This window comes from Lycium ferocissimum, chromosome 12, assembly GCF_029784015.1.
Source record: "Lycium ferocissimum isolate CSIRO_LF1 chromosome 12, AGI_CSIRO_Lferr_CH_V1, whole genome shotgun sequence".
Taxonomy (NCBI): domain Eukaryota; kingdom Viridiplantae; phylum Streptophyta; class Magnoliopsida; order Solanales; family Solanaceae; genus Lycium; species Lycium ferocissimum.
In genome coordinates, this window is record NC_081353.1 from 34,200,748 (window position 1) to 34,218,121 (window position 17,374).

The 17,374-nt window shown below is 34.1% G+C and overlaps 2 protein-coding genes across 2 annotated transcripts; one reads left to right on the forward strand and one right to left on the reverse strand.

Annotated features, from left to right (window-relative positions):
- The first annotated feature begins 2,748 nt into the window (after window positions 1–2,748).
- On the forward strand, window positions 2,749–8,214 carry LOC132040650 (probable leucine-rich repeat receptor-like protein kinase At2g33170). The gene is made up of 3 exons (XM_059431306.1): window positions 2,749–3,160; window positions 4,056–7,042; window positions 7,486–8,214. The coding sequence occupies exons 2-3, from the start codon at window positions 4,090–4,092 to the stop codon at window positions 7,833–7,835; spliced, it is 3,303 nt and encodes a 1,100-aa protein (XP_059287289.1). The 5' UTR covers window positions 2,749–3,160; window positions 4,056–4,089; the 3' UTR covers window positions 7,836–8,214.
- Window positions 8,215–14,954: 6,740 nt separating this feature from the next.
- Window positions 14,955–15,664, reverse strand: LOC132040196 (S-protein homolog 6-like). The gene has a single exon (XM_059430819.1). It carries the CDS (start codon window positions 15,593–15,595, stop codon window positions 15,155–15,157), a length of 441 nt encoding a protein of 146 aa, XP_059286802.1. The 5' UTR covers window positions 15,596–15,664; the 3' UTR covers window positions 14,955–15,154.
- Window positions 15,665–17,374: the final 1,710 nt, after the last annotated feature.

The window sequence follows — 17,374 nt, forward strand, 5'->3', positions numbered from 1 at the left end:
ATCCCCAAATTGATTTAAATAACCAAATTTCACAAAAAATAACCCATTCTCATATTTTACCCGATCCGACCCGCCAACCTCTAAAATAACCCAAGTGTTCCTTCTCTCTCATATTTTCTCCTTCGGCAACTTGGCTCTCAAGCCCACCGCTCCGGCAAACTCCATCTCCGACCAACCACTTCTCCCATTCTCTTTCCCACCACCGACGGCTGCCGCGACTGTCAAATGCCTTTAAATATCACCACCACGCCATTCTCTTTACTTGAGAGATGCAGAGTTGAAGAAACCAGTTCTTCCACCATTTGTGGTCATAGTCAATAAAGTACCTCTCATGAGAAAAAGCATTTCACTCACTGGATCTCCTTCTCAAATTATGAAGATATTCTTTATGAAAAGAGCTGGTTTCAGCCGATCACGCATTGCATCCAGTAACTGTTCATCCATCTTCTCAAACATAGGAACCTGCATTTAGAAGTTTAAATAAGAACAACAGTTTCAAGAATGCAAGAAAGACATGATTATTATCTAATTTCTAACCTTCCCAAGGACTTGAGGAGAGACGTAAAGCGTCATCTCTATTGGTCTTTGCTCAAAAGAGTGAGTGCCTAGCTAGCTCTTTGATATTCAAGTGGTTATTCGAATATCACTTCGAAGGCATTTGATAGTTGCGGCAGCCGTCGGTGGTAGGAAAGGGAATGGGAGAGGTGGTTGGTCGGAGATGGAGTTCGCAGGAGCGGGTGGCTTGAGAGTCAAGTTGCCGGAGGAGAAAACATGAGAGAGAAGGAAGACTTGGGTTATTTTAGGAGGCGGGTGGGTCGGGACGAGTAAAATATGAAAATGGATTATTTTTGTGAAATCGGGTTATATAAATCAATTTGGGAATTTCCGTTAAATGAAGGATATATTTGTTAACTTTCATAACAGCAGAGGCATAAATGACCCAAAATTGTAACGAAAGATATTTTTAGCCATTAAAACAAAATAGAGAAATATTTTTTATCCTTTTCCCATTTATAAACTCTAAAACAAGAACAAAAGATGACACCTTTGCTAGCATCACATCTGGTTTCACTTCCTCTAGGCCCCGATGTACAATTTTCTTGTTTACGACCCATTACCTAAACTACTCCTCCGTCTCACATTATTTATCTTTTTTTTACATGCCCTTAAAAAAAAAAAAAAAATTAGGAGGAATATTTGACTAATTTTACTCTTATCATATCTAAGTTATAATCTCTCTCCATTAAATATTTACTTTATTTATATGTCATAGTTATTAATGACAAAATTCTAATAAGGGGAGAGTGGAAAAAAATAATTATACCTTGAACACCTAAAACAACAAATACTCCCTCTGTCCCATATTACTTATCTACTTTTTTCTTTTCACGCTTTTTAAGAAATCATAAAAAAAGTGTATTTTTACTATATTACCTTATCTCTCTCCAATTAATTACACTCTAATCAATGTACTTTTAAAAGCAATTAATATCAAGGTCAAAATAAGAAAAAATTAATTAATTCTATCTTGATTTTGTAAATGGACAAGTAGGGCTGGACATAAAATACCGAAACCCAAATTACCGAATTGAACCAAAAATTTTGGTCATTTGGTATTCAGTAATTCGGTATTTGGTACGGTATTCGGGAGTAAAATTTTAGAATTATGGTACTTTGGTTTGGATTTGGTAAGAAATATTAATACCATTCGGTATTTGGTATTTACCTAATACCAAATTATCTATTGAATAAAGGTTCACCCCTAGTTATAACCCATATATCTAACAGGACCATCAATAGTCAACCAAAGAATCCTTATTCCCTATGAACTATGACCAATCGTAATGACTTTGAGTATCTGAGTAACTCAAAACAAAGTAGCAAATATAGGGGCATGTAACTAGTGCTATTGCTATGTGCACTTCTTAGATATCCATTTAGTAGCAGCATTTAGATTATCTTCTAGCCTTTTCTAATTTAATTTCCTAGATGTCTTTTAGTTTTGTCAATTAGCTTTTATTGATGTCTTCTCAGTTGTTGATCTTTTATTATATCGCGTCTCCGCATAGAAAAACAAAATTGAAGGAACAATATTAAATTTATAATTCAATCGATTTAAACTTGGTAGTACCGAATACCATACCGAACTGAAGTTTGATTTACCGATTACCGAACCTGAATTTTAGAAATACCGAACCAAATTCTGAATCCCCACCCCTATGGACAAGTATTTTGAGACAGATATTTTTAATAATGTGGATAATTAATATGGAACGGAGGGAGTAATATGAGACAATTATTTTTGATAACTGTAACAGATAATTTGAGACGGAAGGAGTCCAAAAAAGGACCAAAAAAAAAAAAAAAACAAGAAAAACAAAGAACCTGTCCCAATCTCAAAAAAGTCCATATGAATATTTTTTTGGAAAAATGTGTGTAAAATGCCTAGAAAGTTGGCAGTTAACAACTAGAGCCCGTTTGGATTGGCTTATAAAAGCTGTTTGCCTATAAGAAAAAAATAAGTTGGGGTAGTCCAACTTATTTTTTTTTATAGTTTTCAATAAGTTTTAGATAAATTAAGTTAAATGGGTCCATTATTTTTTTGAGCTTATTTTAAGACAAAACGATTTTGAAGCCACCAAACACTCAAAAAACCTGAAAACAACTTATAAGCCAACTTATAAGCCAATCCAAACGGGCTCCTACTATCTGAAGTACTCAAAAGCAACTTTTTAGAGAGAGAGAGAGAGTGTGACAGTCAACCCAAAGGTTATATATATAGAGAGAGAAGAAAACTGTTTAATGCTAAAGAACAAAGAAGATTCTTGAAAACATCTTTTGAATATTTTTCATCAATAAAAGAAAAGGGTTTCAAAATCTTCACTTAGAAACATTACATTTTATCTCCCATGTTTCTTTTTGCTTGTCCCATACATAAAGTTTGAATCTTTTTACCTTTTTCATAAATTGTGCATATAGATGGGAAGATCCCCACAATTCTTGGAAAAAGGTAGGAGCTTTTAGTTTTATATTTTTTCTTTCTCTTTCTCATTTCAAGATTCCATGGTTTTTTGTGTGTCATCATAAAAAAGAATCACTTGACAGTTCTTGGTTGTGGGGTCTCCAGCATTTTGAAGAAGTGATGCATAAAATCCAAGAGGTATGCTAAAGCTTTGATCTTTTTCTTTATATAGTTGACTTGTTAATTTAGCATATAGTTCATTATTTGGTGGAGTTTCTGTATAATTCTGAATTGTTAGAGTTCTTTGAAATTGTTAATTTATCAATCTTGACGATGCTTATTACTGCTCCCTCTGTCCCAAATTTATGTGATACATTTCGCTTTTCGAGAGTCAATTTGACTAAATTTTGAAGCTAAATTGGATTAGATTAACTCAATATTTTAAGATTAAAATCTATATATTTGAAAACTACACGAAAAATACTGTAAGTTGCAACTTTTTTCATATCAATTTGGTGAAAAAATTACATCTTAAAATGTTGGTCAAAGTTCATCCAGTTTGAATCTCGAGAAGCGAAAAGTATCACATAAATTGGGATAGAGGGAGTACTAGTTATTTGGACTGGACCTTGCTTTAGTTTGTCATAGGTTAGTTTGTCTAGAGGCGGATCGAGAATTTAAATTTGATGGGATCAACTTTTCATTGCCAAATATATGCCCTGAAAGTGTTCGAAATTGAGCAGATATGCCGTTCATTAATTGTTTAGCTACAAAATGCCCTTTGTATACTGATATTGAATAGTAAGGGCATTTGTGAGCTAAACTATTAACTAAGGGTGTATCGGCTCAATTTTGAGTTTAAGGGCATATTTGGCCCTTCTTCGTATTTTAAATTACGAGCTCAAAATTTAATATTTTCTAAAATTGTACTTGTGATTTTTCACATATATAACCATACTTCATGTCGAAAATATTAGATTCAGTTGAACCCGTTGACTATATGCTACATCAGCCACTCGTCTTGTGTTGATCTATCTTGATGATTGAACCTGTGGGCTCTTCTCTAAAAAAAAATCAATCGTCATCATTATAGGTTGGATAACAGGTCAAGCTGCAACTTTGAGTTAATGAGAGTTATAGTGATGTCTGGGGTATATGACTCAAGAACTGGTCTAATACTGATTTGGATAGTTCTCTTGTTGGCTTTTGTGATGATGGTTTATCCTACAGAAGGATTGAATGCTGAAGGAATGCACCTAATTGAGTTGAAGAAGAACTTGAAGGATGAGTTTAACAATCTTGGAAATTGGAATCCTAGTGATGAAACACCGTGTCAATGGAACGGCGTAAATTGCACTTCTGATTACTATAATCCAGTTGTTCAATCGCTTGATTTAAGGTCTATGAATCTTTCAGGCACTTTGAGTTCTAGCATAGGTGGTCTTGTATATTTAACAGTTCTCGACCTGTCTCATAACCGATTCACTGGCAATATTCCGAAAAAATTAGGGAATTGCTCGAAACTGCAGAGTCTCCAGCTCCATGATAACGAATTTTACGGGCAGATTCCTGATGAATTGTACAACCTTTCTCGTTTAAAGGACTTAAACTTGTTCAACAACATGATATCTGGTCCTATTTCAGAGGAGTTTGGTAATCTCTCTTCTCTAGTTTCTTTTGTTGCATATACCAATAATCTCACTGGTCCGCTCCCTCGATCACTCGGGAAGCTAAAAAAATTGAAAACATTTCGAGTGGGGCAGAATCCGCTTTCCGGAAACTTACCCGCGGAGATTGGTGATTGCCGGAGTTTACAAGTTCTTGGTCTTGCACAAAATAATTTTGGAAGAAATATACCCAAAGAGGTCGGTATGCTTAGTCGATTGAAACAACTTGTTCTTTGGGACAATCGATTTTCGGGCTATATTCCGAAGGAACTCGGAAATTGTACAAAACTCAAACTGCTTGCTTTGTACCAGAATAATCTGGTTGGAGAAATTCCTGCTGAAATAGGTAAGCTCAAATTTCTCAAGAGGTTGTACTTATACCGGAATGGATTAAACGGTACAATTCCAAAGGTCATTGGGAATCTTTCTTCAGCGATAGAAATCGATTTCTCAGAGAACTATCTAATAGGAGAAATACCAACTGAGTTAAGTCAAATAAAGAGACTGAAATTGTTGTACCTTTTTCAGAACCAGCTCAAAGGTGTCATACCTCAGGAACTTACTAGTTTAAGAAAATTGGAACGTCTTGATCTGTCGATTAACTACTTATTTGGCCCTATTCCATTTGCCTTTCAGTATCTCACTGAATTGGTTCAGTTTCAGCTGTTTCAGAATTCTTTAAGTGGAAGTATTCCCCAAGGTCTCGGGATTTATAGCCGACTTTGGGTGGTTGATCTATCTAACAACTACCTCACAGGAAGAATTCCTCCATATATCTGTAGGAATTCCAATTTGATTTGGCTAAATCTTGGTTCAAATAACTTGTACGGAGACGTTCCACCTGCTGTTATTAACTGTGTCTCATTGGTACAACTTCGTCTTAATGGCAACTGGCTACAAGGGAATTTTCCTTCTGACTTGTGCAAACTAAGGAATCTATCTGCTCTTGAATTAGGACAGAACACGTTCAATGGTCTAATACCTCGCGAGATTGGAAACTGTCAAAAGTTGCAACGTCTTGATCTTTCAGGCAATTATTTCGCGTATGAGCTGCCAAAGGAGATAGGGAATCTTGAATCACTTGTGACTTTTAATGTCTCATCTAATTTGCTAACTGGTCAAGTACCACTTGAAATTCTGAAATGCAAGGCGCTACAACGACTTGATCTCAGCAGGAACAGATTTATTGGTGATATGCCTGATGAAATCGGAAAATTGGCACAGCTTGAACGTCTTTTGGTTTCGGATAATAAGTTTTCTGGAAAGATACCAGAAGCATTGGGCAGACTTTCTCGTTTGACCGAGTTACAGATGGGTGGAAATTCATTTTCGGGTGAAATACCATCAGAATTGGGTAATCTTACCGGTCTACAGATTGCGATGAATCTTAGTTACAACAATCTCTCTAGTACAATACCACATAAGCTTGGAGATCTTATCCTACTAGAGTATCTTTATCTCAACAATAATCATCTGACTGGTGAAATACCAATCACATTCGGAAACTTAACAAGTTTAATGGGCTGTAACTTTTCTTACAATAACCTCGCCGGACCACTGCCAAATATACCGCTGTTTCAGAATATGGGCGTCACCAGCTTTATCGGAAACAAAGGCCTTTGCGGTGGTCTTCTAGGTGAATGTAATGAATCTCCTACTTTCAGTCCTGATCCTCCAGTCAAAAGTGCTGGTGCTCCAAGAGGGAAGATCGTTACTGTTGTTGTTGCTGTTGTTGGTGGAGTTTCTCTTGTTTTGATTATAATAGTTTTATATTTGGTGAAGCGGGATCCAGTTGCATCCATAAAAGAAAGGGACGCGTCATTTCCAGCTTCGGACATATATTTCCCTCTCGATGAGGAGTTCACTTTCCAAGACCTAGTTGAGGCGACAAACAATTTTCACGAGAGTTATGTTGTTGGAAAAGGAGCTGTTGGGAAGGTTTACAAAGCAGTCATGCAGTCTGGTCAAATGGTCGCTGTTAAGAAGCTTGCATCTAACAGAGAGGGTAATAATAACATAGAAAAGAGTTTCCGTGCAGAGATTTCAACTCTGGGAAAGATTAGGCATCGTAACATTGTGAAACTGTACGGGTTTTGCTATCATCAGGGTTGTAATCTGCTATTTTACGAGTACCTGGACAAAGGTAGCTTAGGTGAATTGCTTCATGGTGCATCGTGTAGCTTGGACTGGCCTAGACGCTTTATGATAGCGCTTGGGGCAGCTGAAGGCCTTGCTTACCTACATCATGATTGCAAGCCACAGATCATCCACCGTGATATAAAGTCCAATAATATTTTGCTTGATGACAAGTTGGAAGCTCATGTTGGTGATTTTGGTCTTGCTAAAGTTGTTGACTTGCCTCAAACTAAGTCTATGTCTGCAATTGCTGGATCATATGGCTACATAGCCCCTGGTAAATACATAAACAATGATTATAACTCTTCATAGAAAATCAGTGAATGAACACGTAAAGTTTCACGTTTTTTTTTACCCTACCATGAGCTTACTAGTATTTGTTAGTTTTCCTCGCACTTTGACTAGCAATTAGTACTTGTGTTTCCTTGGCAAAGGTTTTTGCTTCTTTTGTTTGTATTCCATGTCAAGAGATATTAAACTCTGTCTGATAAAATAGATACTGATATATTCAAGGTGCGCTTGCAAACTCTGTCTAAATAATAAGGTACAGTTTTGATGTTCAGTTTTAATCTAAAAGATTATGTTCTTTGTCATGATATGAACAAATATTTTGTTTGAATTACATGGAACTGTATACTACGAGTTTTTTGTTTGCCGGTAGCATTCATTTTTTCTTTCCATCGTTGTGACTAGGACTGTTTTTCTACTTTTCCATTGCAGAATATGCATACACCATGAAGGTTACAGAAAAGAGCGATATCTATAGTTACGGAGTAGTCCTTTTGGAGTTGCTAACAGGGAGAACGCCAATACAGCCATTAGATGAAGGAGGTGATCTTGTCACTTGGGTTAGGCATTATATTCGGGACAATTCATTGACACCGGGAGTACTTGATATCCGATTGGATTTGACAGATAAAACTACTGTTAGTCACATGCTTACGGTCTTGAAAATTGCTTTACTTTGCACTTGTATGTCTCCGGCAGACCGTCCTTCTATGCGCAAGGTGGTATTAATGTTGATAGAGTCTCATGAGCGAGAAGGTAACTTCATCTTGTCTCAAGTTTGATCTCCCTATGACAGAAACATAATAAACTGTTAAAATGCTATGTTGCTCGGACTCTCCAAAAAAGCCGTCAGGTGCATATCGGATACTCCAAAAATGGACTGCTTTTGGAGGATCCAAAGACGCACCCCGATATTTTTGAAGAGTCCGAGCAGTATAGGCTAAATGTATAGAAAACGCTTTCTTCGATTAGCTCTCTAGTGCTAATTCTCCTTGTATTGTGTTTTACAGCTAAATAATCAAGATTATCACATGTTTCTGAAGATGTAAATTGTATCTCACTTTGTAGAATGAGTTTAGAGGTGATAATGCTACTCTGATTAGTTCTCAGTCTGAAGTTTTACAATATAATTATCCTTTGTGCTCCTTCAATCTGTTGTAATTAGTTATGTTGCTTGGACGCTTCAAAAATTATGTTGCGCCCTTGTTGGATCCTCAAAAATTATGTTGCGCCCTTGTTGGATCCTCCAAAAATGCATAGCTTTTGGAGGATCTGAGACACACTCGGCAGTATTTTTGAAAAGTTTGAAAAACATAAGTAATTAGGGCTTTCCTTCTTTCCCTTTTTTGTCTCTCCAGTGTCATTTTGAACTTATAAAAGGTCTCATCTTTGAAAGCTCAGTGACACCTGAATCTTTCTAGTTTATTAGTTTCTTTGACGGAGCCAAACCTGAAAGGGAGCTAAAACTTAGTCACAAATACTAATCCCATTTTTTTGGAGCAACGGTTAGTAGGAAGGGTATTTTTAAGCTATTTGATTAATTGGAAGGCATTTTAAGCCAAAAACGTTATGGAGGGTAAATTTGACATAATTCGAATAGTTTAGAGGTATTTTTGGCCCTTTCCCTTTTTTTAATGGGATAATTTCAATAATATACAATCCAGCATAAAATATTACATCCACGTAGTTATATTTTTAATTGACATCCGCTTAGCCAACTTTTTTGTTTGCAACAGTGTTTATACACATGATACAACATTATACACTTACTGTAGATAATGTATAAGCCTTGTATAAACGTTTATAATAATGTGTAAAAGGGACATTCTGGATAATATTAGAAATATGGGCCATTTTAGGTAAATATTTTCTTTAAATAAACATAGAGTGTTATTTTCCCATACAGGGGCTATGGGCACCCACCACTTGTTCACCACTCACTCAACCGTACAAAGACAACGGTATGTTTTTATAAGGCATAAAAGTAGTGCATGGCGTTAGTGGACGAGGTGTAAGTCTCAAGACGAGATATATAAACCCCGCATTTTTGACATTTTATTTTAAAAGTAATGAAAAGTAAGAAAATTTAGAAGAAAACTTATACCAAATTGATTAATTATCTAGGTAAAACAAATTGCCCTAACAAATTGTTCTCAAATATATTGTAAGTCACCAAATCCTTACCTATTGAACAACATATTATATAGGGAAGTATCATATTTGTTGTGATTTGAGTTAATGACACATATTGTCGGTTTTGACCCAATAGATCTCAGAAATTTGTCTATTGAGCTATGTCATCGATCATCATGTTTAAAAACGTGTGTATCATATGAACTTATATCATACCTTATAAAGTTATTCATTTTCCTCTCTCATCCCAATTTGGGATTCGCCTAATGTGTAACATGCGTCCTCCTTCAAAAGCTTGCCGACTTAGAAACTTGTCAGTTCTTCTCTTTGACCTTTCCTTATCGCCATGTCCTTTGTCATGGATGTCACGTCATGTTCAGTAGCTAAATTTGCTTGCAAAAAGAAATTCTAGCACTTTTAAAGATGAGGAATTTGGTGAACATAATAAGCCTTTATAATTTGAATGGAAGAAAATAATGTTGCAAAGAAATGTATATATAAATAAAAAGCAAAATAAACATATTGGCTATATATAAATAATGACACCGTTTGTCACTATAGTAATTTATTCATTTATTCACTTCTTCGAATATTGACGCCGCTTATGAAAAATTCAGTTAATTGATGAGGAAAAGTGAAAGACGTCTCTCAAAATCCAATTAATTAAAGGCAGCAAGTTGGTACTTATATTTTACATCACCAGAAGTTCTTTACTCCTAAATTATACTTAGTTCTTAAGGCATTAGTTAATTAAGAGTATCCTTTCTCCAATTATAACTTCTTCTTTTTCTTTCTTCCAATTATAAGCTAGTTGCCTATAACTCGACCTTTTCTTCTAAATTCATAAAGGACAAGTGGCAAAATGTAATAAAGTCGTATCTTTGTGGAATATAGTAGCTGTTGACAGAAAGCATTTGCATGTTTTACTTATCACGATCACTTAAACAATTCAAATTGTTACTTTAAGTGATGCATACGTTCATAAACTTTTTGTCTGTGACATACTTTCAATTAATGGTAAATCGCACAAGTTGGAAGCTTTATGCAATGATCGATTTAGGATTTAAATTTGATGAATTCAACTTTTAGAATTTTTAGCACTGAATTTATTGGACTTTTAAAATTACGAATTCAGAGGTAATAGTTGTCGAAATTTTAGTGGAATTTCACATTTATATCTATATTCCGTATCGAAAGTAGGAATCCGTCATTGGCTCTATGATGGAGAAAGGATAAACGGACAGCGTCAATTAATCAATTGATTTCATCAATTAAACAAGCTTATCACTTAAAAAAGAAAGCATTAGGAGAACTAATCAATGGACTATATGGGCAAGTTGCAAAACAAAAGCTTTTGGAGTTTACACCATTACAGATACAAACAAAATTGTTGTCTTTTGTCTTCTTTTTAGTTTAAGTGGAATGCATGACAACTTTATAACTTGCAACTCAATCAAAATATGATATCATATTTTAAAGATTTAAATATAATATGTTTGTAGCTTTTGAGCTAATAGGGAGAATCAAATATACATTGAACTAAAAGAAAATCTGTTTTTTTTTTTGGCATTGAAGAGCAGCTTTAGCTCAATCAAAAAACTCGATCCATCGAGTCCCACAAAGATCTTATGCTAATGCTACCATAGGGAGCTAAAAAGTTTTGTTTTAAAATATTTGTCACTTTAAAAAAACTAAGAAAGTAGTAGTTGATTTTTTTATTCCGATCCTCTCTTACTATTAAAGACCTGTCAAAACTAATTACCTACATAAAAAAGAAATAATTACAATTAGTCAAATACTTCAGACGACTAATGTTATTAAATAGTATGCCAAAAAACTTGTACCATAGATAAATGGACCGAAGAGAATATTATTGTTGTTTTTATTACTTATTCGTATTCTTATTGTAAGGGAGCTTTGGTCATCCGACATCGCTGCACATGAAAAATTAGTTTATGTGAGATATTTTTCTAAAAAATAATGCGTATTTTACAATAATTATGCTCATGTTGATTGAAACCTAATGCACAGTAAACATTAATTTAGGATTTGAATAAACTTTTTTTTCTGGACTTGAACTCATTTACAAATAGATCGATATATTACTCGTACAAAATTTATATGCATATGACTTTTCCATTTTTAGTAGGTGTGTACATGGACCGAGTTGGTTCGGTTTTTTTAAACATCAAACCAAACCAATTGTATCGGGTTTTTTAATTTATACACCACAAACCAAACCAATAAAATTCGAGTTTTTCAACCTCGGATTTTCTCGGGTTATTCGGTTTTATCGGGTTTTTCGGGTTTTTTTTTGGAATAGTCTTGATACAAAATATATAACTTATACTTCAAATATTTCTTTAGTCCTAGTAAGATACAACTATATAATTAAGGTGTTTCATAAGAAAATAATACAAAATGCGAGAAGAGTAATGACATTGTAATAAAATATTCAACAAAAGATAATAAAATCGGTTAAAATAAATATTGCTAATTAATAAGCTATAAAGAAAATGACCATAATCTAAAAATACTAAGTCATGCTAAAATAAGTACGGCTAATAAGTATTAATTACATGACAAGAAAAAAAAACTTAAATTATGTATTTTCACTCTCTAAACCAATTATTCAAAAGTATAGAATAGATATCCAACATTATTTTCATTCCTAGTAGTAAATTGAATTTCTTTTGTTAGTATTAGTGTTGAGTTGGTTTTGGTGGACTTTATATGAGTTACTAACATTCATAAGATATAAAACTTATTGACATTCAAAATTCTAAGTTCAAACTTGAATAATATGATAATAGATTAAAAAAAAACTACGAAAAAATTAAGAAATATTTATAAATTACATTACAAATAAATATTTTTATGTATAAAATATTTTAAAAATTGAATACATGTAATGTCGGGTTGGTTTGGTTCGGTTTGACTTTTTTTTAGCTAAAACCAAACCAAACCAATTATGATCGGTTTTTTTTTTCAACACCAAACCAAATCAAACCAAACCACTAATCGGATTTTTTTCTCGGTTTGACTCGGTTTATCGGTTTGGTGCGGTTTGTCGGTTTACTTTGTACACCCCTAATTTTTAGTATAAATCTACCCGCATCAAATGTTTATACCAAATCAATAGATGTATGACATATGTTTGTATATAGATTTTTATCACTTAACCATGATTAATTAAATTAATTTTCACTTTATTAAATCACTTAGCTACGATAAATTGAATTGATTAAATATAAATACCCGATATGGTTAAGTATTTTGTTTCTTTTCTTTTGTAAATGCGAGTAACAGCCCAAGCCACCGCATGTAGAAATTGTCCGCTTTGGAGCCTTTGCCCCACACGGTTTTAAAACGTGTCTACAAGGGAGAGGTATCCAAACACTTATAAAGCACTCTTCGTTCTCCTTCCCAACCGATGTGGGATTCGCCTAAACCGATGTGGGATTCGCCTAAGGCAAGCCTTACACTAGGCTCCAAAGCGTTTTAAAACCATGAGAGGCAAAGACTCCAAAGCGGATAATTTCTACATGCGGTGGCCTGGACTGTTACAATGCGTATACAATTTGGTTATGGTTAAATTTTTTAAAATGACAAGATCATCCACCACTTAAAATGGTGCCATTTTGGTAGATTTTTTGCCTCCCACAAGTTACATACAACGAAAGGAAAGAGATGGTTCATTAAGAATGTTCCTTAACAAGTTGTTTAATTTCTTCAATGGGCAAGCGCACTATCCTATGATTTCTAATACTAGTGGAACAAAAAAAGCTCTTTCCATTTTTTTTTTTCCTCTCTCTCTCTTTGGACTAACTTTTGAAATTTAATATAGCCGCATTCCACAAAAAGTTGCTACTACTAGAATTGTCTTAATCAACTATTTTGAAAATTATAAATTTATTTTTTTTTATTTTTTTTTAAAGTTGGATGTGATCATAATGTCCCATCTTAAGCTAAAAACTTAAAGTATACATAGAAACTATTTGAAATAGAGAGCATTCAAGATGGTCGAAAAGTTTAATTAAATATACGTTCAGTTAAATTCATATCATATATAATATAGAAGCTCATATCGCTTAATTATAAGCGGTTGGCAAAAGTAATTAAGATGTTTAATTACATCATGATTAAAAGGAAACGATGAGTTCCACAAACACTCCCCAGTTTTATTACGTGGGATAAATTGTTGGACTGGTTGTTACAAGAATAAGATGAACTTCTGAATGTATATGCCAAATCATCTGTAGCTTATAGTAGTGATGAAGTCGAAAATTTCTTCAAGAGAGTGTGTGAGTGTATGTGTGTGTGTATATATATATATATATATCTTTGACCTACATTTAGGGGTGGAGCTAGGTCATCGGATGCGGGTTCTATCGAACCCAGTAGTTTTGGTTCAAATGTTATATTTGTATTAAAAAATTCATTGAACATGTATAAATTATTAATTTAGAACCCAGTAACTTAAAACGCTAAAATCCCGAATCCATAAACGTCAAATCCTGGCTCCGCCTCTGCCTACATTTTCAATTCGACCATTGGCTGATTGGTCATGACGTCTGCAATATAGGTTTTTTTCCCCACACAAACCAAACACCAAAAAGAAATTATGGGTGTGTTTGTCTTTCTGAAAAATATTTTCCTTCGTACCAAACGCACCCTATATGAAAAGTATTTTTCATTATAAATGAATTCGTCAAACTAAATAGATTCCTTATCACGATAAAAAGTTCTTAACATAAATAATAGTGCTTCTCAGAAGTTGAAAACATAAAGAGTATAAGGAACAAAAGTGGATTCATTCACATATATAAATGATGAAATATTAGAAAAAGATTATATACCAACGCAGTAGCGGAGCCACTCATGGCCAAGGGTGGTCACCTGCACACCCTTGGCCAGAAAATGATATTAATATATGGATTAGATATTATAGTTAATTGGATATAAATTAAATTTTAAACATCCTTATAATAATTGAGATAAATAGCTAAGAGGTAAAGGATGTTCAATTTTATCTAAAAGTCACGGGTTAAAGCTTGCGTCAAATGCTGATCATCTTCTTTCTTTAAAAGAAAACATACAAACAATGTCCGAAGCTACTTGGTTGATTTGTATTTGCACTTATTTTCTTCCATGTTCCGACTAAACTTAGTTGTATTTGAGTTATGATTTGCATTTGTTTTATTCCTATGTTGGTTTAGATTTAAGTTGGACTAATTTGTTGAAGCTCCTTTAATCTTTCTTCTTTCCTTCCTATTTTCTAGAACTAGAAAAGAAGAAAACGTATTGTTAAAAAGAAGACAATGAGATCTTATAGCAAGTTAGCAACCACTTATTTTATTCTCTTTTCTTTTTTAATTGCTTCTGTGAACATTTTAATTATCGAACTTTGTTCTCTTTCTTTCTTTTTTATTTTTCAAAGAAAATTAATTAGTCGTTAGCTCTTGCTTTGTAACATTCTCGGAATGCCCCTTGTTGTTCTCCACTTGTGGGATTACGTATACTGGATGTTGTTGTTTGTTGTTGCTATCATTTGATACTGTAATCACCATAAGAGCTTTCTAGCAATAAAATTTATCAAGAATAACTTACGAAATCAAATGGACTATAAATTTTTAGGCGAGTGTGCAGTGATGATGTTAAAAAAATTTCGTTGAACTCATTCATCGAAAAAAATTATATACTCGTCAACATTTGAACAACCTTACCAATATTTTGGACTCCGCCACTGTGCCAACGACTGAGGAAAGTAACAAAGAAACACTGAATATTTCTCAAAGTTTCCTTTTCAAAGATTTAGCTTATTACAACATTCTTATGGAAAAACTCTTAACTAAATGGCGTGAATTTTTTTGTTCACTATCGGTATATATAAGTTAAACTCAATTGAAAAATCTAATCTCTAACCTTCTTGACAAGATGAGCAAAAAAGCACTTACAAAAATACATCTCAAATCCAAGAAAAATCTTTTTGCCAATAAATTTCATCATTACTAAAATAAAAACCATCTTCTTTTACCAACCAAAAACATTGCTTTGTAGGATTGCACCTTTGAATATCTCTAATTCCATGAAAAGCTTGAAATCTCCTTCTTTTTTGGTCCAATTTCATTGTACACAAATACTGCGTGTTCTTCCAAAACTTGGTCTTCACACTCCAACTAAAATCATCGCGTTCTTGAAGGGCAAGACCCCCAATGTCACCGGAGTCATCACCGGAGGAGCACCACACAATCAACGGCAGGGATGAGTTGTTGGTGAAGCCATTGATAATGTGGACGTTGTAGGTGTTGTTGCCAAAATAGTCGTTATGATGAGGTTGTTTTAGAGAAATGAAAGTAACATAAGTAGCAAGGCCTAATATGAGGAGAAAAATGTTGTGTGCCTTCATGATTATTGTGTTATTATTTGGTGCTATCAACTATATGTTATGTTAAAATGAAATGGTTATTAGAAAATCTGGAGTTAAGTGGCTATATATAGATATTGGCTGGCTGGCTGCATGGTTCCTTATTTAAGCTAGTGGTTTACTATGAAAATGAAAATCTACTGTTTAAGTATCTGGAATGTTTAAGCGTGATTTAGTGGTAAATACAATGGATTTTAAGAATTATGAGGTATCAGATTCAAATTTTAACCGAGACAAAAATATTAGGTGACTTCTTCATACCTATTCAAACGTAGGTTGATAGAGTTACCCACACCTATGTCGGTGGGAGCACTGAGGGGTGATAGTATATAATATCCCGTGAAATTAGTCGGGTGTGTACAAGTTGATCCAAACACTACGATTATTAAAAAAAAGTTACTTGGAATAGTTATATTGACAGTCTTGATTTTTTATTAAGAAGCCCCACTAAAAAGAGAAAAAAGAAAAAATAGAACATGCGATTACCACCTTATGGTTTTTGACGGTTTCTAATTTCTATTACCAACCCTTGGACCATGTCGAACTAGACCATATATTTAAGGTTTTGTCACTTGGGCAATTCTGCGAATTGCCCTTCTTTTTGGGTGGTCTTTAAATTTTGCCCCTCATATTTGTCTTTAAATTTGTCCGTAAAACCCATGGGTTCCGGAACCTGGAAAAAATTTTAAAAAAATTCACAAGGCGAAAAATTTCGCTAGCCCCCACCGGCATACAAATTAAAAGTTATGCGGACCGCTGCCTTATGGGCGATTGGCATAAGTATGTTCCGATAACTTTTTGTAATTCCTTCACAATTTTATGCATAGAAAATTTATGGGCAAACTTTTAGTTAAGCCTTAACTAAAAGTCTTTTCTTGAGTTATGCCTTATGGGGACTTTTAGTTAAGATAACTAAAAGTATGCCCCGTAATAAAAGACATAGACTTTGTTTTATAAGCCAAATTTGGTTTGTTCAAACTCCGCATATTGGCAACCAAATATAACATCATTTTTTGAAAGAAACTCATACATTGTCGAAACAAAGCATGCTCATAAAAGGTTGATATTGTTTTTATATTTTATCTACTGATGCATCGTAGGATGTGTCAATTTGCACAACTTGGTAAGTGCAAATACTAACAGACTAAGGTACATTTGCAACATTTTAAGACCCGAATATGCATTAAGATACATTTAGGTAGAACAAAATATCCACATTCTTTATTGGTTTGTTATGATTAAATCCGGTCCCATTAAAAGTTTGTCCATAAATATGGCGGAAGGAAAGTAAACTTTTAACAAAGTTATGCACCGATTGCCTTTATAAGGCGGTATGCCGGTCCGGTAACTTTAATAAAAAATGTATTTGGTCCGTACACGCGACCCAAATCTTGCCATGCAATTTTTTTTTTAATTTATGCTTGAGCGGGGGGTTCGAACCCAGAACCTCATAATTTTTGCGTGAACGCTCAGGGTTTTGGCGGGGCAAAAATTAAAGACCGAATATGAGGGCATAATTTAAAAACCACGAAATATGAGGGGCAAAATTTAAAGACCACTCCAAAAGAAGGGCAATCCGCGCAAAAAAATGTTGTCACTTTGTGGGACAGGTCATTTGCACGATTGCCTTTATTCGGAGTGGTCTTTAATTTTTGCCCTTCGCTAAAATTCCCTTAGTTCCGAGTTCGAACTCCCGCTCAGTCAAAACTTAAAAAAAAAAAATTGGCAAGGTAGAGTTTGGATTTGCAAGGCGGACGCAAA

What these genes read in the sequence shown, in the direction of transcription:
- LOC132040196 (XM_059430819.1), bottom strand. Translation starts at nt 15,595, where the DNA reads ATGAAGGCACACAACATTTTTCTCCTCATATTAGGCCTTGCTACTTAT.
- LOC132040650 (XM_059431306.1), top strand. Translation starts at nt 4,090, where the DNA reads ATGAGAGTTATAGTGATGTCTGGGGTATATGACTCAAGAACTGGTCTA. An exon ending in ATATGGCTACATAGCCCCTG is followed by an intron (nt 7,043 to 7,485) that starts GTAAATACATAA and finishes TTTCCATTGCAG; the next exon opens with AATATGCATACACCATGAAG.